Below are 24,842 nucleotides of genomic sequence, written 5' to 3' on the forward strand. Positions count from 1 at the left end.
CTGTTACAAGCAGACCATTTATTTGTGATATCTTTCTTGTGCTGCATCCATCGCACGGTTTAACACCGAATCACAAGCAAGAGAGCCATTTCCACAGAGCTGCCATGTTGTGTATGTTGTCTTTTTTAATATCTCTCTGTATTTTATATGTGACTGTGCAGCATCTCCCACATTCAATCGCTTCACTATTCTGTCATTTTGTCTTAAACCTCTCCACTCACATAGGGCTCTCCATGTCTGTTCCCATGACAACCCCTCCGCTCCCATCCTCTCCTTACTCTTCCTCGGTCTCCTCGCACACCCCTCCCTGCTCCTATATTACAAAAGAAGGAGGACTGAGGAAAGCTAACGTGGCCTCCTGCCTCTGCTTGACTCAAGGACACGTAGATTCATTTGTCATCAGTTTCTTCGTGAGGACAGGATGCCTCGTTTCAGACGTCATAGAAACTCAGTTCAAATTTCCAATGAACTATATTTATTCTCAGTCACAACAGCCGGTGTGACAAATGCGTAGCTTGTACTGACAGTGTCTCCCTGAGGATGAGATTTCCCAGATTTTGAAAAATGGAGTGTTTCACTGTATGTGTGAGGAGTCTATTATATTAGAAAGGAGAGGTGAGCGTGGACAGAATAGATAAACATGCAGCCCGAGCGATGGCGAGGCAGGCAGTGCTCTCATTAAGGAAGCCCAGTGTTTCATCATTTCATCAGCAGTGCATTAGAAAAATTCATTTCATATTCAGAACTCTCCACTCTCCTCTCTCTCTCCCCTGCATCACCATCCCCACTACCTCCATCCCCAGGCTTCATCTCTTTTGCCTGCACAGTCTTCCTCTCATGAAGGCAGCTTACAGTAAGACGGCTTCACAGTAAATAATGGAGACAGGGTGGAAAAAGAGGGAGAGCAAAGCAGGGGAGCTGTGCAGTGTGGTGACTGGAGCTGAGAGTGAAAACAGTAATTTAGTGATTACAGCCCACTACTGCCTGCATGAAAAAGGGGTGTGGGGGGGTAGAAGTAGAAGGAGAGTGAGCTGGGAGTTCCACAGCGGGCAAAATTCAGTTGGTTAAAACAGCACTTAATCCATGTGACCCCTGCTGCGTCCACTTCAGACTACCTAAAAATCTACTGCTCAGCCTTTCTGAGACTCTAATACACACATTAATTAGCACATACTCTAATATTCTTAATAATACCTTGACTAGGTATAGTTATATAAAATGATAAATAACAGTTTGCCCAGGGCTGGATGAGAAACTGAACAATGAACATAACATACCTACCTGAAGGATATTTTATTATTGGTTATTAAAAAACTGTGAGCAAATCTGTAATAAATGGGGCATTTTATTTTAACCCAATCAAATTATTGTTCGGTGCCTCATTTGAATTAAACTGAGAATATATCATGTCACGAATCCACAGTTTGACACAGATATAAAAGTTTTTGGGGCTGTTTAGCAGACTGTATATACACCCACCTCTAGTGTTAAAGTACTCAGAGGTTAGTGTTGGGAAGACAAGCGAAGGTCGTACAAAGTATAATGAGAACATTGAGTATCCACAGTCTGCCATGGCTGTACTAAACGTACTGGGTATCTACGCTTTCATGTTGCTACTTTGTGCTGTGATGAAATAGTTGCTTTTAATTTGCATTTAAAGGTGGAAGATATAGAAGTATTTATTAGCAGAAATGGGCTATAGTATGCATAATTAGGTTTTCGTTAATATGGAATCACCAAAAAATAACAATCATCATCAGTGTGTTTTTTTTTTATCTTAGATTGAGCCTTTTATATCTAAATAGGAGTGGGTCTCCTATCACTGAGGCTGCCATGTTAAGCTGTCATGTTTTTAGAGCGTGAATCTTGCATTTTCATGTTGAAGTAGCAGCTTGGAGTTGGTGACGCTTGGAAGAAGTCACTTTTCTATTTGTTTCTGAGCACTTTTTCATCCATGTTGCCATAAAGGTTAAGCCTCAAACTCTATCTGCTGATGAAGATGATAGGATATGACCTGGTGGCAGGAGACCAGTTATGTAATAGAACATCAGGTGAAGTTGGCTTTTCAGCAGTTATTATTACATTTACTGTTATTGGGAGATATTAATTATGATAAAACCTTTAGATATTGTCCACTCCTTCCACTGTATAAAGAGTGTGTACATTCATCTTTTCAAGTTACTACTATAGCTGTCACAAAAATACCTCAAAATAATGTACTGTAAGTACTGTAAGGTGTGAGAAACCCATTCAGCTGCTCCATCAATAATACACAATTGACCAAAACATGTCTCCTAAAATAGCAGGCGTTTACAATTTATGCTTCTAAATGTATAACATATTTAATACCGTGAGGTCACAGACAGTGTGTGGCACATGTGTGACTACAAGATGTGCACACTACTTGCACATCTTGCGGCAGTGTGGCAGACATGCACGTGTGCAATATGCACCATCACAGTGAATAATCTTTGTGCTTTTGTTAAAATCATAACTAGCATCATTTTAATTACAGTTGATCATCAAATAGCTTTTACTCCCTCCTACTGTGGACAAAACACGCAGTCACATGGCCACAGAGGGGGAGAGAGATACGTGCCATTATTTTGTATGAGATGAGAGGTTGCCATGGAGGGATTTGTGGCTTGAATCACATGATAATTTGCTGAAATAAATTGTTTCCTTTGTGGGCTCAGTTATAATCCAGCTGAACGTTTGCCACATTTGGGCTAAACTTCACAGCCGTGCAATTTATCCTCCAAAACCAGGCTTAGAGAGTCTGCGTGTGTTTGGGATGTATGTGTGTTTGATTTTGGGAGTGTGTATGTACAGTGTGTATCCAAAATGCATGCTTGCAGAGTGCAGTGACCCAGTTCCTTCACCTCTCCAATGAGCAACAGGATGGATAATGGAAAAATGTCTCTGCACACATGCCCAAACATGCACAGAAACACCCTTGACACATACAGATGGACAAACATGAATATAGCTATGTTTAGAAATGCACGCACACACATACCTGTACTTCTATCTTTGTGAGAACACTCATTGACATAATGCATTCCCAAGCCCCGTACCCTAACCCAAACCATTAGAACAAAATTCCTAACCCAAAACTAACCCTAATTCTAACCTGAACCCTAAAACTGAGTCGTAACCCTCAAAAAGCTGTTTCAGACAATGAGGACCAGCCAAAATGTCCTCACTGTTTAGCAAAAAAATACTTTTTTTGGTCCTTGTTATTAGCACGTACAAGAACACACACACACACACACACAGCCTGTTTAGCAGGATATTTTGGATTCAGTGAATTATCTCTAGTATTTGCTGAGTAGCAGCTCTTGTTTCAGAGCCAGTGAAGCTGCCTGTAGTTGCTTATGAATAATTAAGAGCTCCAGTCTTTCTGAGAGAGAACAAATCTAAAACACTCCTTTCTTCTCTTCTCCCACTGATGTCTCGGTGCTCTGATCTGTGCGCTTGTGATGCATTTGTGTGTTAGCAGTCCATCAGGGTAGGAATTTCACCATCCTCTGCTGTTGCACACAGCAAACAATAAGCTCATGGTAACAACTTAGACTGATGATCAAACAAGGCAGCAACCTGGACACAGGAACAGCCCTCTGTCTTGCTGGAGACAAAGATGGCGATGAAGTTGCAGTATGTACTATAGTTTTAGGGTTTAATGGCTTCTAGACCATCACAGAAAACATTTGCAAAAGATTTGGGGTAGCTGAATCTGTAGGTCTCTTATGTGAACATATGTATACTGCTAAATGCTGCATTAATATGCTCACAGACATAAAAAAAAATAGTTGCTTGAAAAGAATAAAGAAGAAACACGGAAGAGAATGAAGGAAGCATAAAAAGAAAAGGGACACCTAGACAAAAATGAAAAATTAAGGAACAGAAGAAAGAGAAAAGCCAAAGAGCATCTGAGCGCCAAGCAGAGATCAAAGCATGCATATAACATGTAAATGAATCAGCCAGAGAGAGGTTAAAAATAGCAGCCTTGGAACACGGGTCTGACAAAACACACAAAGCACTCAGGAAGCGTCAGACTGGCCCTCGCCTCACCCCTCCGCCTCAGCACTGCCTGTTCTTTTTGTGCACTAAAGTTGTCAAGTGATTTTTCTGGCTTCTGAGTGAGTGACAGATTTAGAAGGTATTTCCCCTTAAATAAAATGTGTGCACCTGCTTTGAGCTGGAAGCCATTAAAAAGGGATTTCACCTTTTAGATCTACTGCACATTACAAATTTACTCTCTTTTGAAAAAGAGATGTCCTTTTGGACAAATGTGAATTTGAGAATGAATGAACTTTTTGGTGACCTTGTATTGCCCTGCACTAGTTCCTGAGCAGGAAGCCCAGATCATATGATAGCGTTTACGTAAATCATTCACACAACCCTGAGGTGCTAAGATAAGATTTAATTAGCTATCTTTTCCCTGCCCATATCTAAAAATATGCTTTTGGTCTGCATTCAATTTCTGCAGGTGGAGATTTACAGTATCTATGAGCACATCTGTGGTAGCAACACAGAGATTTAGTTAAATGCCCAACAGTAGGTTTGATGCAAAGTCAAACAGTGGACATGTTTCCTTTGAAAAAAGGTTTTTCATTAATTCCAGTGGAAGAAATCAGAGTGTGGGCAGTAAAACCAAGAGCTGAAAGTGTATCAAAGAAAAACTCTGAGGTACAACAGAGCTTACTGTCCATATAATGGCAAATGATGCTTCTGCAGTGTCTTAACTGCACAAGAATAGTGCAAATTTAAATCTACAAAACTGTGTAGAAATGAGAAAACACATGCCTTGAAGTCCAAATTACAATTTCTTACATTCTTGTTAAAAAAAAATCAGCTATACTGGTCCTTCAAACTCTGGTCACTGAGTGAGTTTAGCACTGTTCAGATCAGGTACTGCTCAGGCTGGTGTTCACCTGCAGGCCCAGTGGTTTCCAGCGGACGTTCCTGAGCAGAGCCGGTGTTGAGCTTAAGGTGTTCTGGGGCCTTTTCTTCAGCGTTAGGATGACCCCGCATGGGTCCTCTCTCAGAGCGTTGACCAGGTTCTTCAGCTGCCAGCCCACCTGAGGTGCACACACATTTGTGGTAATGTTTTGCTACAAGAAAGGGACATGTATGTGGCACAAGACATATACTTTGACACTAGCTATAGACTTTCAGGACGAGTTTGAATCATTTTGCTTCTATGATGTATATTTTCAAATTTATGTTGGGCTAAAGAAAAGCCTCTACTTTCAAGATTCAGAGTTCTGTTTGTGCAAGTATTTTCTTCAGCCTTTCAGGTTTCATTCTATTGATAACAATAATGAAATGCAATAAAAATATACAGCATCACAATTATCATGAAACCTAACACCCCCTTTTGTTGATGAAAATGATATGAACCAAGATAGCACATATATATCTACAGCAATGACAACTAACTTGACTAACTCTGAAGTAACTCCACATGTCATCAAAGGTGATATTTTCACAATGTCCTTTATTCTACAACCATGCTAGTGGACACTATACTTTGACATTGACATTGAGCTGTCAGAACATGATCTTACAATCCCTTGTGAAATTGGCAGCTCCTTGGTGTCCTGAGTAAGGGCAGTGGTCATTGCATCATTGGGGTTGGCAGGTGGGCACTGTCCTTCCTCTGTGTTTTGATGATGATGAGCCCATGACACTCCTAGAGGGCTCATCAGTGACACCTGGCATCCCAGGTGGACCCCCCTCTGCTTTTACCCCTTCTATTGTTATTTTACAGTCCATTTGGAATCCCTTCTTCATAGCCATAGCTAGTTGCTGCCTCACTTGGCTGCCTCTGACAGAAACCTTATGGCTTGCTGAAGAGTCGACCTCGGACTCCCATCTGCTTCAGAAGCCTGGTGGTTGTGTTTGCTACAAAGACCTCAGCTGGAAACACCTGTGTCCAACAGCCCTGCCATGCTGCCTCATCCCCTATGTCTGAATATTTGGGCCTTTTATGTTCAAATGCTTCCTCCACTGCAGCTTTGATAAAGTTAGTTCCACAATGTATAGCTGCCTGTGGGAGGTTGACCACAAGGTCAGGCCTGGCCTGAGGGTTGTTGTTATTGTTTTTGTTGGAAAGCAGAGCTTCTGGTCTAAATCAACCCTCATTTTTCAGTTCTGGGCCATGTGCAATAGGTTTGTTTCCCATTTTTCTGGTGTTCTCTGGGGGCTGTCCTGCTGGTACAAAGGTGATGTAGACAATTCAGTTTAGTCCTGATGGTGGCACTATATGTGAATGTGTGTTCCAAATTTTGTTCCAATCCAGTGGATATTGAGATACTGACTGGATAAATGCCAGCTGGTGGCACTAGAAGAAGTCAGGCGGGTCACCAAAGTCAGCGAGCTTCAACTTCTGGGGATCATGAATCTCTGGCAAACCATTCAATAATTGGTGAAATATTTCATTCAAAAGAGATCATGCTCATAGTGGTGCAAGAGGCAAAGCCAGCGGAATCACATGATCTGGGGACCATGAATGTCTGTACAGAGTTTCATGGCAAGTCAATAGCTGGCAGTCTGGACCAAAATGGTGGATCCACTGCAAACTTAACATACATATTTAAACATTTCAAAACAATACTCATATAAGATGCTTAGAATTTTGTGTTGTCTTGGTAGAAAGGTGAGAGCTTTTTAGTTTGAACATGGTTTATATCTGAGACACTTATAAAGATAAAATTACCCTCTAGTAAACATCAGGCATGCAGATTACACAGAGCCTTTATTTACTTTGTTGCCATCCAATCAGAAAGACACTACAACTATCCACCATACTGTCCCAGTACCACTGGTCTACTGTCTCAAACAGAGATGGCTTAGTCAGTATGGTGAAGAGAGCTGGTAAAAGAGTTAAAAATTGATTCCAGTGTTTCCTGTGGCCAGCCTGTCTCCACAGCTCACAGCACTCGCGCCAGCCCATTGATTGGTAACGCTAGTCTCAGCTACTGGAAGTGTCCACAGAGGCCAGTACACACACAGACGCACACACAGTCACTCACAAACAGACAGAACTGCTCTGACCTTGTTCCTGACATAATGATGACCAGCCTGTGTCAGCCTGTTGCACCCTGTTCCTTGTTCTCTTGGCCCATTTCAGAACACTGGGTTCAGCCAGGGTTCATCTGCAGCAGGCTGCGTTGGAGATAACTTACCTCTGCATTATCTGTCCTGGTCTGCCCACTAAACCAAAAAGGAGGACACACTAGGATGTACCTGAACCTACTCTCATTTGATCAAAATGTTTCTGAATTAAATCATCAGTTTGCTTTGAACTATTTTATACAGGCAAAGTTCTTCTATAACTGCTTGTGTTTAGACAACAAGTAAACCTGCATTAATTGATTCTGAGCCACTCGGAACAGCACAACATGCTCTAAAGAGCATACTGATCATTATCACCTTAATGGCTTAGCAAACTGTCACCTATTTGTACCAGCAGATAAAAACCAACATTAGCACCACCTGAAAAAAAAAAGTTACCCGTGCTCCTTTTAGTTCTGTTTTGGTCTCAACCAGCTCGTGAGTAAAATATCTGCCCACTATGTTCACCAGGTGGTTGCTAACTTTGTCTGCGGTTTCAGTCTGGACAGGTAGTGTACAGTTTGATTTTAGAACTTTTATTGCTGCTCGCTGTTGCTGAAGCAACACCAATGAAAGCAGTACAAATGAATTACAACAGGCCATAAAACCAAAACAGTGAGCTCACAGATACTATAATGTTCTTGTTTGGTCCACCATAATAACAGACTGTACGTACAGTGTGTGAAACACAGAACAGGTCCTAACCAGGCCAGTTTAAAACTGTGCTGTTATGCAAACATGCACACAGCAAAAGGAAGCATGGGAAAGACCTACCAAAATGATAACCAAGCATAAGCTGCTGCTGCAGAGGTTTTTCAAATCCCAGGGGTCTTCATTATTTTCCCAGGCGCTATCATTGCCACATAAGTATGTTGCCTCTTTAAACAGTCAGTTTCTTATTTGAGCAAATCCCACATTTCACCTCAAAAGAGAAGCTGTGCTAAAAAACTGTGAGTCCTGTTTTTAAGTGGGTCCCAAACAGAAGCTCGTGTATAGACATGAAGCAGGGCTGTTGTTAAATGGGGGATATGCCTTCATAATGATTCCATAATGTAATGTAATTTTTTAATTCAACATTCACAGTAATCTAATATTTAAATAGGAGCCTCGCTAGATAAACTTAGCAGCTGCAATGCTGACAGAGAGTTTAATGGTAGTGTGTCTCCATCTTTCACAACAGCTCAAGTTATTATTCAAAAAAAAAATCTGTACTGACTAGAAATTTCTCTGTTGCCCTCCTTCCCCTCCTTTTCCTGTCATCGTCCTTAAGATTCTCATTACTTCCTCCTCCCTTTTGTGCCTCACTCTCACAGCTCTGCCTCATCCCAGCATCACTTCACCACTTCATTCTCCCTTCTCCATCACACACACACACACACACATACACCTCTGTCTCCCCGTTCTTATCTCCTCCCCCAGAGTGAGGGATCAGAGTGGTGAGGGTCTAGCTGAGGGAGTAATGGGGGGTTGGAGCTGTGAACCTGGCAGGGTGTGATCTGCACTGTCACCCAGAGGAGTGAGAAGGAGAAAGATAACAGGCGGCTCCCTCTCGCGTCAATCAACGCCGCTTCCCGGTGCCTGCATTCAAGCTTTCACACAAGCAGCACCTACACCTTGACGTACGAGGAAATACTTACGGGAAAAGCACACAAAACATGTCTACACAGAGGCACAAAGCCTTTTTCTCCCCCTTCAGAAATCTCAAATAAACTCGGGAGCAAATCATTTGTGCCAGAGCTGACAGCACAGGAATAGACAGCAATCACATGCTTTCACGAGGCACTGTTCCATTTAAAATGGCTGCCCGTTTTTGTGCCTCCCTGTGATGTTATGAGTTGAAGGCAGAAATTCAACTTATTCAGGTCTGAAAGTGGAACATCAGTTCATATTTCCAACCAAATGCCTTCTTCAAGGGGCTCTTACAACAACGAGAACAAATTCCAGAAAGAGTGAGCTGACAATCACAGTGGACCCTAACAAAGGTCTTGTATCAGTTGTCCTATAATCTGCTCCCACAGCAAGTCTAATTAGCCTACATAGTGACGCAGGCACAGGATAGGAAGCACCATGGTGATGGTGGTGGTAGCAGACATCATGTACCTTGACAGCTCCTCAACACAGCACAGATTGCAAAGTACTGTACATATATCCTGTGACTCTGTATCACCGCAGTGTTCGACCGAGAAGCAACTCACCACTGTCTGGTGGTTGACTTGGATCACCTCGTCCCCTGCATGGATCTTCTTACACTGGTCTGCTGGAGACTGTAGAGGAAGCCATCGAAAGACAGGGGACAATGGGAGCAGATTCAGGAGGTACAGAGGTGTAAAATCATTCCCATAACTGGACATAAGATTACAAATTGTACTTGATGGAGTGTCAGCTTCTGACTGACTGAAACAAAAACTCACATTCTCTGTGGTTCCGGTGATTACATGGAGGCCGTCGTACGTTGATTTGATATACATCCCCTGAAGCACAAGCACATACAGGCAGAGAGGGTGGAGTCGGTGTACATGGGATTACATGGAGAGCGCTGTCTGACATTCTGGTCAAAAATCCCCCATGGCGACTGTTGATGTTGGTCCCATATCCCTGTCGGATCGACTTTGAAGGCTATGGTGTATGATTAAGCTTATTTTTCACTCATAGATTCTATACTCTTCAAACCATTCAGGGACCCTCAAACTCAGTATGAAAGTATCTTCTTTTGTTGTTTTTCCTCAGATTTGTTTGTTTTTTCCATTAATTTGTCTATAGTTAAGGAAAAAAACTATTAACACAGCCTTGAATTGCTTTGTAAAAACAACCCAAATGTTTGAATGCCATTTTTTTCTTTTTAGGAAAATTCCACTTGGATTTTTGCTTTAGGATTTTTGATATGTTTGAGTATGTGTGTTCATCCTCAGATGTGTGCTTACCAGCCCTTCACTGGGCATGATGCTGGTAAGGTGGACCACTTCTAGATGGGCTGACTGAGAGACCAGAGAGTCTGACGACAGAGAGATGATGTGGTCACATATCCCTGCTAGGGTCTTACACTGGAGACAGAGTCAGAGGTAAAGAGAGCAGAGAGTAAGATGACAGGAAGAGAGAGTGACATAAAAGGGAATGAACATTTCTGAGATTGGTTTTGGCCCACGGGGGATGCTGTGACCTAGCTAGAGGAGGTGAAACAGAAATCACTTCATCAGATTGTTCCGTATCACCGCTTCCACCGCTCCAGCACACAAACTGTTTTCCTGTCACAATCTGTCCACGGGCATGCCCACAAAACATCGTCACAGACAGAACAACACATCACCGATAACAGGCACCCCGAGGTGCCCAGATGACATTTCCTAACATCTAAATTACAGAGAAGAGATTTCATTTGTTGTTATCTTTAATCATTTTTTTTCTTTGAAGATAAAGGCTATTTTTGCATTCACATCAACTAAACCAACTCAGACACATTGTAGAGTGGGTGGATTATCTGTGCTGTAATTTCTTTTAGACTACATATTTCTCCATCTGAGTGCATCTTGAGTAAATACATCAAATAATCAAAAGCATGGCTTCCCCACTTCCTTTGTTCTTGACAGTTTTTCAGGCTATCTGTGTGCTTGGTCACGCATGCAAATTCATTTATCATCAGCTACATCTCTGCCTGCTAATCTCAGCTGGCTGGCTGCAGCAGGTTTATTGAGACTGTTACCCTTGCTATTCTGCTTAACTGCATCGCTGCATAGTGCGCACATAGATGCAAACGTGTGCACACATACTAGAATGTAAGAAACGTAATGTAAGAGTATGTTTTTGACATTCACACAAACAGCAGGACAGTGATGGATCCTGCACAAAAAGTCTTCTGATCTCAGTTATAACAAGAAAGCACTAGAATCTAGTTATGGTATGAACACACACACACACACACACACACACACACACACCATAGCTCAGAGCCTACACTTCATAGATTGTGAGGGAAAAAGTGGAGAATCTTCAACGAGCTGACTATGTGATGCTTATGCTCTTTCTCTCACTGTCTCTCAGTCACACACAGACTTCCCTGCTTTTCTGGGTCAGTTATTAGAACATTACAGTGCCTGTTTCTGTTTATCCAGTAATAATTTATACAGCTGAGGGATACCCAGCACTGTTCATGGCATACACATGAACAGTGTATGAACAACATCTTGAGCTTTAATCTGAAAAAGAAAATAAGTGAAGAAATGAAAAAAATGTTAACAAAAAAGGAGAAAGGAGTTCATTTCTGATCCTGTCTATAGAGGCTTAAAGTGAAATCCCAAGAAACCACAGCAAATGACAATGCTGTGGCTCTGCTGTGTCCGTCTTTGATCACTGGACTAATATTCTTGACCTGGGATTAAGACAGGGCTGTGAGACAAAAGGCCAGCATGAAGACTCCGAAACACCCAGCTTTGATCTGATATGTTTCCAGAGAATCAGAGTGCAGATTACAGGGACGTTAACTTCTACGTCTGACCTCCCACACTCACTACCTCCTCTATTCTCATTCTCACTTTCACTTTCTTCCTCGTGGACTTGCAACTTCTCTCTCATGTGCACACATTCACATGCTAACACACACCAGTGTTTGTTTCCGGATGCATGTGCATGACTACCAATAGCAAATATAAACCTGAACTGAAACAACGACAGAGAAAATGAGGTGGAAAATCAGAGAAGTAGAAGGGAGAGTCAGGGAAAACACACAGCTAGGACACTCTTAGGTAATTCCTCTCATTCTTATGCATGCATGCATTAAAAACACACACTCATATTCACTTCACGCTCCATCAGGCACATGCTCATATCTTATCTCTCTTGTTCTCTCTCTCCCTCTCTGTCTCTCTTTCTCTATCTATCTGTCTGTCTATCACACACAAACATACACACACTACGCCTGTCCATGTGAGTGCTGCAGACCGTAGTGAGTTTTGCATAATTGAGCAAAAGCTGCCAAATGTACAATTAACACTACAGTAGCTGCAGCAGAGCTGACCAGAGCCTCGGTTTCTGAATCCCACGCTGTACGCACACTGGGCACTCACTGACTGGGAGACTCTCACCTACATGTTTGTCTGGACCAAAAACCATACATACATAAAGGAAGAGTCTGATATTTTGGGGAAGATTATCATAAAATGATTTGCTTTTGTAATTTAGGTGAGGAGGAAAAAAAGCTTATATGAATTTTAATCCTAATAAAGAGCTTTTTTTCATCCTGTCTCCAAACAGCTGGCTAACTTCAGTGTTTCATATGTGAGTGATCAACTAAGGCTTTGTGTATCAGTTTCAGCTTTTCATTTCACTAAACAATATAGCATAAGAGTGAAGTCGTTTTTTTTACTAAGGCATGACACATTGAACAAGTCAGTTATATAAAAAATATTCAAAGTTCTTAGACAAATGATATAAAACTTTATCTCGTGTTCATTTGTTTCTAAAACGCATAGTAAACAAGGATCAGCAAGAAAGCAGCATCTAAAAACAGACAATTCCTCTTCTGTCTCCCCTCACACCATCTCCCTATTTCACACATTAACCTCCCACACATAACAGGCTTAGTCATGAGCAGCCTTTAGTCTGGCACCCAGTGTTTTGTGTGTGTGCGTGTACTGTATATGTGCGTGCACATGTGACGAGCCATTTAAATATGTGATTCTGTCCAGTGTCGCCATCCTTATCCAGTATTAACAAGGCTGTAACAACAGAGGTAAATGGCTCCACAAGCCAAAAGCTAAGGAGGGGGTAATGTTGACAGGAGGGACATCACAACCTGAGGAGACTAACATCTCAAATACAGTCTTGTGATTGTTTTTGATTATAGAAATATGTCATATTATTGCATAATTACAACATATATTGACAGAACATCTAATCTGAGTATTTTCCATGGGCTAAAATAAATGCCTAGAATGTTCCCCTGCCAACATTTTATTTGGTTTCCCTCACCTGACCTGGAATGGCAGCAGGAAGCATCCCAGTCCAACTGTCAGCCCAGATCAGACATTAGATGCTTGCTCAGTTTCACACACGGACATAGACAGATTTTTGTCATGCATGCATGCACGCACGCACACACAGGAGCTAAACTGGCACTTTCCATAGGCCTCGGGCCCAATTGCACTTTAACTTGCATAAATTCTGACAAAAACACACAGTGCTCTGCACATACCTCCACACAGAAAACACAAACACACATAGGCAAACACATTTTGTTTAGCTGCCTCTATTTTTTTTTTTTCACTTTGTTTTTGGATGCAATTGTGTTTCACAAGCGCAATGAGTACATTTGCACTACTGGAGCATAATTGCCAAATACTGTCTACTACCTGCAGTAGAGATAAGATTTTACTCAGTAGTAGTTTGACATTTTTGAAAATCACTTCACATCAACAAGAGTTAGTAGAAAAGACTGGGTGACATCATTAACTAAACTTAACTTAACATTAGGCCAGGAGACGGGGGGGGGAGGGGAGAGCAGCCTGGCTCTGTCAAAAGCTCTAAAGCTCTCAGGTTAAAACATTATACCTCGTTTGTGTGATCATCAGTGTGTTTAGTTTTATGGTGGGTTATGTGCTGGACTATTTTTTCTTCAGTTCCTGTAAAGACAAATGAGATATAATGTGTTAATTAGCTTTATAAGTTCAGGCACAGTAGGCTGACCTTCCTACCTTTGGACAGAGCTCAGTTATCTGTTTCCCTCTGTCTCAAGTGTTTATGCTAAGTTAAGCTAACCAGATGCTGACTGCCACCTCATATTTAATGTACAGAGCAAAGAGCTTATCCAACTCTCAGGAAGTAACAAAATACATGTCAAATTAAAACCTTTAAAACAATAAGGACTTTTATTTAATTATGATTCTGTGAAATCTCTGGAATGGAATGGTGCCTACGCTGAAACAGAAATCTTCTGATTATTGTATTTATCCATTTAGCAGCTGTCATTGTTGAGTATGCCACAGTGTATTAAACTTACCACATGGAGAATCTTATTCTCTGTCTCATACACAGTGCAATCCTTTAAACAAGAAGAAAGAGAGAGAAGAAGAAAAAGCATCAGTGTAAACATTTGCACAGAAGCTCAAATATCTTCTCCAAGTAAAACCATCACAAAAGAGAAAGTCAACAGCAGAGAAGAAAATGGAAGACTTCTTTTTCTGAAGAACATCAGCATTCAGCTTTTTTATTTAGAACCTTCCACATTATGTATATTACTTCATAATCTAGGCACTAATACACTGAACTGATCAGTTTTGTATCTACACTGTGACCTGGTGCTTCACAAGCTTCCTCAGGATTTAGAAACTACTGTACATTATCTGAATGTGACAGATGGTTATTTAATGACAGCTGATAGTTAATCTATTCCTGGGAAATCAGCCCACTGAATCCACCAGATGTACACGGTAGCAGCCGATAGATCTGTTTGATGCATTAGTGCAGGCAGTTCTGCCACTTTTGTCTGTCGCAATGCACCCTGGCAGCTACATGTTCATTTGGCCCATTGTGGACCTACAGAGGCCCCTTCTTCTTTCCTCCCCTCTGTGGCCCTTGTAAGAGGGGATGGGTGTTATCTGCTCAGCTCCAGGACTCACTCTGGGCACAAACTCACACACACTCTAAACAGGTTCTTACAGGGAGGACATGGATGAGGTCCAGGAGAGCAGACATAGTTTTCTGTCCAAACAATGAGCAGTCTACACAGTATCAGAGTGTGTATGTGTCCACCTCTAGGTCAGAATGGTGAGAACAGGAAATGTAGGGATGGTAGACCCCTAGTTCAATCTCCATCAGGGCCCATACATTACACAGGGACTGAAGTCTAGTACTGAGCTACCCATCCCATTAGCCATGCTGCAAACAGCCTGTGGCAGTGGGCACGTGTTCCTCTCCTGGTACAGATCAGAACAAGCTGCATCTGTATTGATGTTCCCAGTCCAAAGCCACTTTAGTTTTGCCCTTTCAGTTCAAATCATGACCTTTATTATATGTGTATGTAATAAATTCACCCTGTGTGTTTTTGAGTGTGTATAAGCACCTGTTGTACAATGGTAGTTAATTCTAGGCAGAGCTGCACAATATTGTTCTTCAGTAATGAATACTCTGTCACACTGGCAAAAGGAGACCTGAAACAAAAAGAAGAACCCAGTTAATAATATCACACATATTATAAATGAATGTCAGCAAAGTATATCTGGTCATTCTGTTAATTTTTTTTTTTTTTACTCACTTTTCAAAAGTAATTTTATTTTATAGTGCTGTCTTCAATTGTTTTGTTCCATTCATTTATTTGCTAACAGTGTGAATTTAAAAGCTTTGAGAGGGCAGCGAGGGAGAAATAAAAGCTATTCTCTGTTCCTCTCACAGCACAGAAGCAGCTTTTATATTGTGGCCAGGAGGCAACACAACTCAGGGATACACTAAAGCTCAACATTTTATTGTATGTGCTCTCAGCTTCATGGGTCAATTAGCTGATGTAAATTCATAATGGCAAAACAAAGACAACTTTAATGCCTACGATAGCACGCTTATATCTGTCCAATACAGAAGAAAGTTAACTCCAGTCTCTCTGTTAAGCTAAGCTAGCCAGCTGTACATTGTACATTGACATTTAATAGACTGCGAATGATATGCATCTTCTCTTCCAGACCAAGAAACATTAGCATACATTAGCAAAGATTTTATATATAGTCTGATTTTTGTGATTGTCCATACTTGATAGAAACTGGGGATATTGTCAAATTATTCAAATCTCTTTTACAGCCTCAGGTGTGGTCCCAACCTGTCAAGCCAGGCTAGCAGGTTCTTGGCTGCACCGATCAGATCCACCACGGAGGTGAGGAAATCATTGGGTAGCCTCCGGGAAGCTCGTCCATCATAGTGTCCACCCCTCCGCCGACCCAGGATGAAGTTTTGGAGGTTCTTTGCTGAAGCATTCAACTTGTGGGACAAAGTTCGTAGGTTCTCTGTCTCTAGGCCATAGTTCTGGAGGACAAACAGAAAGATTAGTTTTAGAAGTAAAATTACAGTATATTTGACTGATGAGTGAGATTTGAGTTTACTTGGGTTTGTTCAGCAGTGGTTTTATTCCCTTTCTGTTCAAGAGTTAGATGAAAAGATTATTATTTTTGTCTCATCTGTGCATTAAATATGGAGCTCAGGACAGGGATTTAGCCCAGCTTAGCCTGGAAACCTGGAAAGACTGGAATCAGGGGGACACAGACACATTTATTACCTATACCACTAATCTTAACGAGGGTCACGGGTCATCAGTCTATCACAGGGCTGACATGCAGACAAACAACCACAAACACTTGCACTTCTATCTTTATTACCTAAGCTAACTTGGGTCTCTTCAAATTTTTTACATCTCTGTGCGGATTAATCAAGCATGATATATATTAATGAGCAAACCTGTGGAGATGGTAGGTATGCTTTTTAACCTCGGAGATAGCAAAGTTACATGTAGCTGTTTCCTACTGCTTCTTGTCTTTGTGCTAAGCGATGCTGATCACCTCCTGGCTATACCTTCATAATTACGACAAAGATACAAGATATCAATCTTCTCATCTCACACTCAGCAAAAAAGATTAGGACCTTTCTCAAAAGGCTGAATCACAGGTTTATAAAATCCATAAAGCAACAGGAAAGCACACTGTAATGTGAAACCACTGCAGTGTATTTTGGAATGGATACAACATACAGTATGGACTTTTATCTGTATAAATAAGGATGACCTTTCCACAGGCTTTATAGGTTGAATAGATAAAGAATCTACTTTGACTATAAATGGTAAATCTGAATGAAATTAACTGAAATTTGAATTAATCCTGATTAGCATGTTCATAAAACAGACACTTTGCACTTTGCCCATTGTGACCCTTTTGAATAAACACACACACACCATACACCCACTGAGCCACATTGCACTCAGCATCCCAAGGCACCTCGAGCCACATCCTGCCTGATTCCTACACACACACACACACACACACACACACATCCTAATAGTCAAATACACAAGCTGAGCTAGACGTATCTATTCCTCTTCTGCATCTAGATCTGTTCTACACAGTCACGACCACAGTGACTACAAAGGAGGGTTTCACAGTGGCAGAAGAGAGGGAGAAATGAGGGAATTGAGGAGCTAAAGAGGCAGAAGACAAGAGGGAGAGAGAGGAAGAGAGAGCATCTCACTGAAACTGGGTCATGCATACACTGCATTCTGCTTCGTTTGTATTGTGTGTGAATGTAGATGTATGAACTTGGAGCGCACATGTTTGCACAGCTGTAATTAGGCTGTCCTATGATTTGATCTAAAGCTGAGTGCGGCTCTCTCCAGGGGACAGAGTGCTGAGATGATGCAGGGGGATACAGCCCTGTCGACTGTCTGAATGACTTTGTGTATGTGTGCAGAAAAAGATTTGTGCGGTGCGTGCATATGTGTGCTTGTCAAATCAATACAGTAAGAGAGCAATACCATTACAGCAACCCTCACCCTCCCCTCCACCTTCATGTCGATGCGGTTGCCATAGCAGCCATTTGTAGAGTGGCCTCTCCTCTATGCTGATAATTGCAACATTGTCCACAGAATCACACTTAAACGCCATTTATGTTTAGGCCCATAGGGAGACATCACTGTTGAATCCTTTTCTTCTCCAAAGTAAAATATTAATCAGACTTGCTCCATGTAAAAAAGGTCACATTCATTGTTCTTAAACATAGGATTTTGCAGACAATTTAGGACAGAACATAACCTCTACTAATAAAGACAATGTGGGTTGTGTGTACATTGCTTTCAAGTTGGAAGATTGGGTTCAATCCTCTACCCTATGCAGGGGTAACCTACATGTAAAGCACAAGAAGAGGAAGGTGTAGAAATTAGATGGAATTTGATGGACCCTAACTAAATGGTATTTCTTAATGTCATTTAAATAGCACTGATGATTTTCCTATAGAACCAATATTGTAATTCTAATATCACACAGTGGGACCACACAAGAAAGGGAAGTGGCCCTAAAATGAAACTTTGCAGGACACCATAATAAATCTCTGATGAGGGAAATGAATATAAAACCATAACCTTTGAGTACACAGAGGATGTCAGTGAAAGTGACAATTTGTATGCTAGATTCTTAGACTGTATATGAATGGATTTCACAGTGTGAGATAACCAGAGATACTCACTGGGGGGATACAAAGAGATCTCTAAAATTTGTTGCCTGTAAATGACTACATGAATATTACATTTAAAAATACAATACACAAAGTCAGTTGACCTGATATTCTGATTATTATTTAGTCTATACAATTTAGATGTTTTTAAAATACTGTACAACACATCAGTGAATAGCTGAACATGTTGTGCAGAGCCGTGGCCTTGCTCCTGCAGCTGACTGTGATGTCAAAAAGATATCTGAGAGAGAGGAGGCTCATTTGCAGCATCGCTCTGTATTTTATTCTCTGAGTAGTTCAATAGAGATGTTTTAATTTGCCCAGTTTTGACACTTTTTAAGTAACTTCTATATCAGTGATGCCTGTCATGACACAATGTCACTGATGCATGTCTTTCACTTCAGATATACTGGGATGAGCAGTCATTTTATTCTTAAGTTCTGCCCATTTCTCAGCACACTGAAAATCCACTGCACACATAGAAACCTACTTATAGTAGCATAAACGCTGGGGGCAAAAATTCGATAGCATAGGCATAAAAGAAGAGACTTTCTCATATGTACAGAAGGCTGAAAGCTCAGTCAGCACTTGAAACTTGCACTGATCCAGGGCCATGGAAGCGCCCCCACTTTTACTGCAGGAAGACAAGAAAATCATAATAGTTGAGCCAGGGGAACCGGGTTTTCTTTTCCTTATAATGGATTATACTGCTGACAACTGTGAACCATCTTTTATTATACAAATATTCACAGTCTACAGCCGTGCCCCTTTGTTACCTGGAGAGCATACAGTAGTGCAGTAGCAAGGAGTGTAGTTGAGGTGAACTTTCTCCAGCTACCTCAAAGGATCGTTCTGTTTCATTATGATTTAGGTGTTATTTATGTAATTTTGGTCATCATTTTTATCATGATAAAATTGTACACCAAAATTATTGATGAGATCTGGCGACGTCGCTCCAAGAGAGCCCATTTGGCAAGAAGGTATGTTGTAAGCCAGCCAGCAATTTAGCAATTATCTAAACCATGAGCAAATTACGGCACTAATCCCTCTTTGCACAGGAAAACTATGTGCATAAAATTGTGGCAAGTTTAGTAAACTGCTGGTTAAAGTTAAACCCTGAAGTCTGTCTATGAATTGTAGTTTTACCATTCCCCTTTGACTTCTCATGCACATACGTCTGGCTAACTTGGGGCTTTATTTAAAACCTGTCTGGCACTACTTGTTCCCATATTTCAAAATTAATGTACCATGTTATTATATCTGCTAGGAATGAGAGCCAAAAGACCCAAGTTGTATTATCTTTTAAAACCACTCTCAGCAGTAGTTTTAGTGATTCATTTGTCTACCTGGCATCTCTAAATGTGTGTAAGGTTGTGTGTGTTTGTGTGTGTGTGTGAGAGTGTGTGTGTGTCCAGTTCCAGAACACATGGTGATTGCTGCTGTGGGACACTCATTCCCATGCTGGAGCATCTGAATGGGAAGAGGTGCTGATTAGCACACACACACACACAAGTATGTACACATTCACAAACACACTGACACACACGTTCAAACAGCCCCAGCTAATCCAGCCATGTGTGCCTGCGAGATAAGGTGCATGCCGCATACTCTTTCTACATACCCTCTCTCTTTCTTTTCCCCTCCACACTCCCTCTCTCTCTATCTGGGAGAGTAGCACCTAATTCTTCCTAATTCCCTAATCCTGAGCAGGGCCACTGCACATTTAGTCAGCAGTGACCAAGGCAGTTCATACAAAGCAGGGCCCATATGATAGAGGAGGTTTTTTTTTTCTAGCCATTTCTTGAGTCAATATCAATAACTGATGAAGAAACAACAACCAATATATCATCAGAATTTCTTTAGTGGTCACTTAAAAAAACTGTGTGTGTGATGTTGGTAGTTTGAGTCCATGCACTGACATTTTTCACAGTTCTCCTCCTCTCTGTCATCCTTGTTTCCCGTTTGCCTCTCTTTAATAAAAGCCAAATGTGCCCAAAAGAGAAAAGTATTGTTGGTAAGTTTTATTTAATTTGGTAGTCAAAAATGATCATAATTTTTTAATATAAATCCCCTTTATAGCCTACTTACAATATACTCCACATAACAAACAACATTTCATTTAATAGAATGTTCTCAAATATCAAATATAATCTAAACTGCAGCATTTTACTAGTGTATTTTTATATAAAATTATTTTAGGAAATAATCAGAACTATGTAGACACTATAGAGCAGAGGCTCCTCTATATATTAGTTCTAGGTCTTGGCACCATAAGGAAACACAAACAAAAGGAAGTAGAAATATTGTACAGTTTTAATTTAAACTGGCATGGCAATCACTGACACTTGAGCAGGCCAGGAACATGCTAGCAACATCCATCATGGAAGCTTATTTGTATTTTTCTCCATGCTGCGCTGTTTACTTCCTCCTGGTATTTTGTTTTTGGGACTGTACATCATTTCATTCAGTAAAAGAATTAGTGAAGAGGGGAAAAAGCTTGCTAAGATAAATAGTTGGACATTGATAAATAGTTTATTCAAAACATGTATTTGTACTGCGCTGTATCATATCTGCAGTAAACCATTCCTGTTTTGTAACAGTTTTCTACTCTTGACAGAAGATCATTGAGTAAAAGTGGATGGAGCGGCTGTATGAACTTCATTTTGGACGCTCTTTGTTCCCCAAAAATGTCAGCACTACCATGACAGCGGTGCAAATTTACACCAACATCTGACTCACAAAGCAGACCCAGTTATTGCAACGATCTCATTTCCACTTTGCTTCCATATCCTGTCTTAATAACATAAATGTTGGAGAGTTTTTGGTGATCAAAACTACAGGAAAGTTTTGTATAGAGCCCCAAAACCTGTCTAAGGCAGCAAGAGATTATCACATGAATCAACTAAATGAATCAATAAATAATGTCTTGCATAAATACTTAAAATATATTGTAAAAATTTTGTTAATATTTGTCTTTACCTCTATGCTGCTAATTAAAAAAATCTTAATTTATCTTACTTCAGTTATAATATCTACCTACCTGAAACGTTCTTCACACCAGCCAGTACAAGTAATGTTGATCACGTACAGTACTGCCTGCTGCTGTGGCATCATCATATAAGCTTGTGTAATGGCAGCAAAAATACTTTATGTAATCCAATCTGAGTTAGCATGCTAATGATGTAACTATTATTTATGAATGCATTCAGTCATATTTTTGAGATGTGTGATATTTTCGGGCTCAGTTGTTGTGGCTCATGGCAGTCACACCATGACACACTCAGATACACGCAAATACACACATCCACAACCTGCATATCACTCCTCCTGAAGTACTGTCGACTGAAGGAAAGCATATCAGTAAGAAGCAGGGGCTGACTGACCAGGGCACACAGGAGGTCGACAGCTTCCAGGATGAGCTCCTGATGTCCTATTCTGGTGACGCCTAGTTCCTCCAGCTCCTGATGGGTGATGTGCAGCAGCTGCTCTCCCCCCATCTGCTCCCGCTCGAAACTCTTCACGTACTGCTGGAGACAGTCATCCAGACCTGAGAAGACAACAGATGAAGATTAACATGTGCTGATGTTTCTATCCACTGCCACTGTGCACATTATTGGCCTGAGGGCTTTCTGTGCCTCCAGAAACAAAACCAGTGAGATGGAAATACTGATCAGTGACTGTCTGTAATATTGTAGGCTGAATCCTTGTCCATTTAAATGCATTGCTAAATTCAGGCATGAGTGCGGATGCCCACACAGAAACACACTGCAAAAGTCTTCTGCCTCAAAGACATAAAACACAAACCTAAAGCCAAAGATCTCTTCAGGGTTTCACTAGCAACTTACTATCACCCAGAAAACACATCTGTTGGTCCCATGATGTAACAAGATTTCCCTTAATGTCACCTTTTTTTACATAGAGCAGAATACAAGAAATGTATTTTTATTGTTTTCAGAGTTCACTGAATGAAAAGAATGAATTTGGTGCACGCTGTGAGTGATTAAGGGTGTGTCTAAAATATGCCTAGAAAGATGTGAGTAACACTGATGTACTGTAGGGCTTTCCACTGTTAAGATGTGGCTGCCTGCAATGAAGAGAGCCAATCAGCTGCACATAGATGTGGTGGGTCTGGGATACTATTGATCAGTAAGCGCTTCAGGCTTTGAACCAAACAAAGTCAGCAAAAAGCACGCCTCCCCATAGATCTGAAGAACAGGCCTGCTCTAAAATGAGCACATACTGAGCAAAAACACATTAGAGGAAGCAAATCCATGCATGTGCACACAGGCACAGAGCCACAGAGTAACACCAGCAGTACACTCTGTCCCTCTGCGAGCACACACTTCAAACACAATCGCACATACAAATACAATTACAACCGCTGTTGTTATTCAGGGTCTCAACGCCTCAGTGGAGGCATGTTGCTAAAGCCAAGTGGAGTTGTGAGGAAAACATTGATGCCCAAGGGAAGCAATGCTGACAGAGAGCAGACAGTGTGGTAGCACCTTAACAAAGTCACCACACACACACACACACGCTGCAAAGGATGAGCGAGTGGCATCTTGCTCTTGGTATGCCATGGGACATAACAGGCAAAATATAAGCCTACTGTTGCTCTGACTGACACGGACAAACAATCTCGTTACAGCAGAACAATTTTAAATCTAACACATCAGTAGGATTCTCTGCGCTACAGGAGCACCAGGCCACACTCCCAGTGGACAAACCCTTTATCCCAAGTGTTAGGCTGTGTTTCACATATTACAGTGTTACAAGGTTGTAAGGTTGTTATCAAGTTTGTACAATGAGCATGTCAACAGACGTTATCTGTGAAATCCATATGTGTTAGTTAGGTAGTAAAATGTTTACTCCAGTGGGACATTAGTCTAGTGGAGAGATGTCTTAAGCAAGCCAGCAGGCAGTGGTGGAAGAAGTACTCAAAGTGCTTACTTAAGTAAAAGTAACAATATCACAGTTTAAAAACAGTAAAAGTCCTGCATTCAAAATGTTACTTAAGTAGAACTACAAAAGGATTGGAATCAAAATATACTTAAAGTACCAAAAGTAAAACTACCCATTATACAGACTAGTACGTTCACATTAATATATTATTGGATAAAAAATACTGACACATTATTGTGTATGTAACATGTAATTCTGCAGCTGGTAAAGGTGGAGCTCACCTTATATGCTTACAATTTGAAGTACTGCTGGGTATTTGGTGATTTTCCCACCAGGGATCAAAGTCAGATAATTATATTGTATTTCGTATAATTGATCTGATTCTGAAAAGTAAATAAAGATATCAAGTAAATGTAATGGATTACAAAGTACAATATTTGTCTGTAAAATCTAGTGAAGTAAAGCGAGGCGGTTAGCACGGTCGCCTAACAGCAAGAATGTTCCATGTTTGAGCCCCGGCCGACGTAATGCTTTTCTGTGTGGTCTCTGCATGTTCTCCCTGTGCCTGGGTGGTTCTCTCCATGTACTCTGGTTTCCTCCCACAGTCCAAAGACATGCAGCTTAGGTTGATTGGTGACTCTAAATTGCCTGTGGGAGGGAGTGTGAGTGTGTGTGGTTGTTTGTCTACATGTCGGCCCTGTGATAGACCTGACGACCTGTCCAGGGTGGATTCGCTTCTTGCCCAGTGTCAGCTGGGATTGGCTCCAGCTCCCCGTGACCATCATCAGGATGAAGCGGTACAGGTAAAGGATGGATGTAGCGAAGTCTAAGTATGAAGTAGCACAAAATGCAAATACTCAAGTAAAGTACAGATATGCCAAATTTTTATTTAAGCACAGTACTTAAGTAAATGTACTTAGATACTTTCCATCACTGCTAGCAGGTATAACAGCAGAGAACATGGAGGTCAAGCAGATGAAAAGCTCTGCAGCTGATAACTAGATTTACTGAATAAGTGACTCCTTACCCTCACTATGAAAGAGACATGAGAAGAAAAACACAAAGATGCTATTTATCAAAATGGAGGTCTTTATGTCCGTACCTAAGGGAGGTGAGCCTCCTGTTCCAAACCAATAACTCCTTCTCATTGTCTCTGCCATTCCCTCCCTCTCACTTTTACACCCTGGCCTCTCCTTCTGAAGCATGGAAGCACATTTTAACACTAGGTTTGTCATCATTATCACAAATGCAATATCTAACTGTACTGTATTTGTGAAATTATGACAGTGTATCCCTACTTTACTTTAATGATTCAGGCGCAGGTGGAAAACAGTATTGCACCGTTTCCCTCTCTCCACATACAGTACTATATAAATTATATAAAGAGTTGGAGAATAAAGACTTAAAGAAGTCCAGGCTGACCTCCACTGTTAAAACCTCATAATTTAGCTATTCCCTACTTGTTCAACACAGACATGGATGAATGAGTGGCTGTGCTGACTACAGTGCAATTAGTAGCCATTCTTTTTAAGCTTGAAGGGTTTTGTTGGTTAAAATATATGTGAATACTTGTAGAAGTACATATAGAAATACACACTGACATGAACAGTCATACAGTGTATTCATACATA

General features: G+C 41.0%; 1 protein-coding gene across 3 annotated transcripts in view; it reads right to left on the reverse strand.

Annotated features, from left to right (window-relative positions):
* Positions 1-24,842, reverse strand: part of LOC109957545 (connector enhancer of kinase suppressor of ras 2) — a 50,586-nt gene that overhangs the window by 17,214 nt on the left and 8,530 nt on the right. For all 3 annotated transcript variants that reach the window (XM_020595505.1, XM_020595504.1, XM_020595506.1), the window contains exons 2-9: positions 21,693-21,856; positions 15,917-16,119; positions 15,173-15,260; positions 14,111-14,152; positions 10,044-10,163; positions 9,534-9,593; positions 9,318-9,386; positions 4,938-5,084 (exon numbers count right to left, since the gene is read on the reverse strand). In XM_020595505.1, coding sequence (XP_020451161.1) covers positions 4,938-5,084; positions 9,318-9,386; positions 9,534-9,593; positions 10,044-10,163; positions 14,111-14,152; positions 15,173-15,260; positions 15,917-16,119; positions 21,693-21,856 — 893 coding nt within the window. The remainder of the gene's footprint in view (positions 1-4,937; positions 5,085-9,317; positions 9,387-9,533; positions 9,594-10,043; positions 10,164-14,110; positions 14,153-15,172; positions 15,261-15,916; positions 16,120-21,692; positions 21,857-24,842) is intronic.

The sequence above is a fragment of the Monopterus albus genome, unplaced genomic scaffold (genome assembly GCF_001952655.1).
Source record: "Monopterus albus unplaced genomic scaffold, M_albus_1.0 scaffold27.1, whole genome shotgun sequence".
Classification (NCBI taxonomy): Eukaryota; Metazoa; Chordata; class Actinopteri; order Synbranchiformes; family Synbranchidae; genus Monopterus; species Monopterus albus.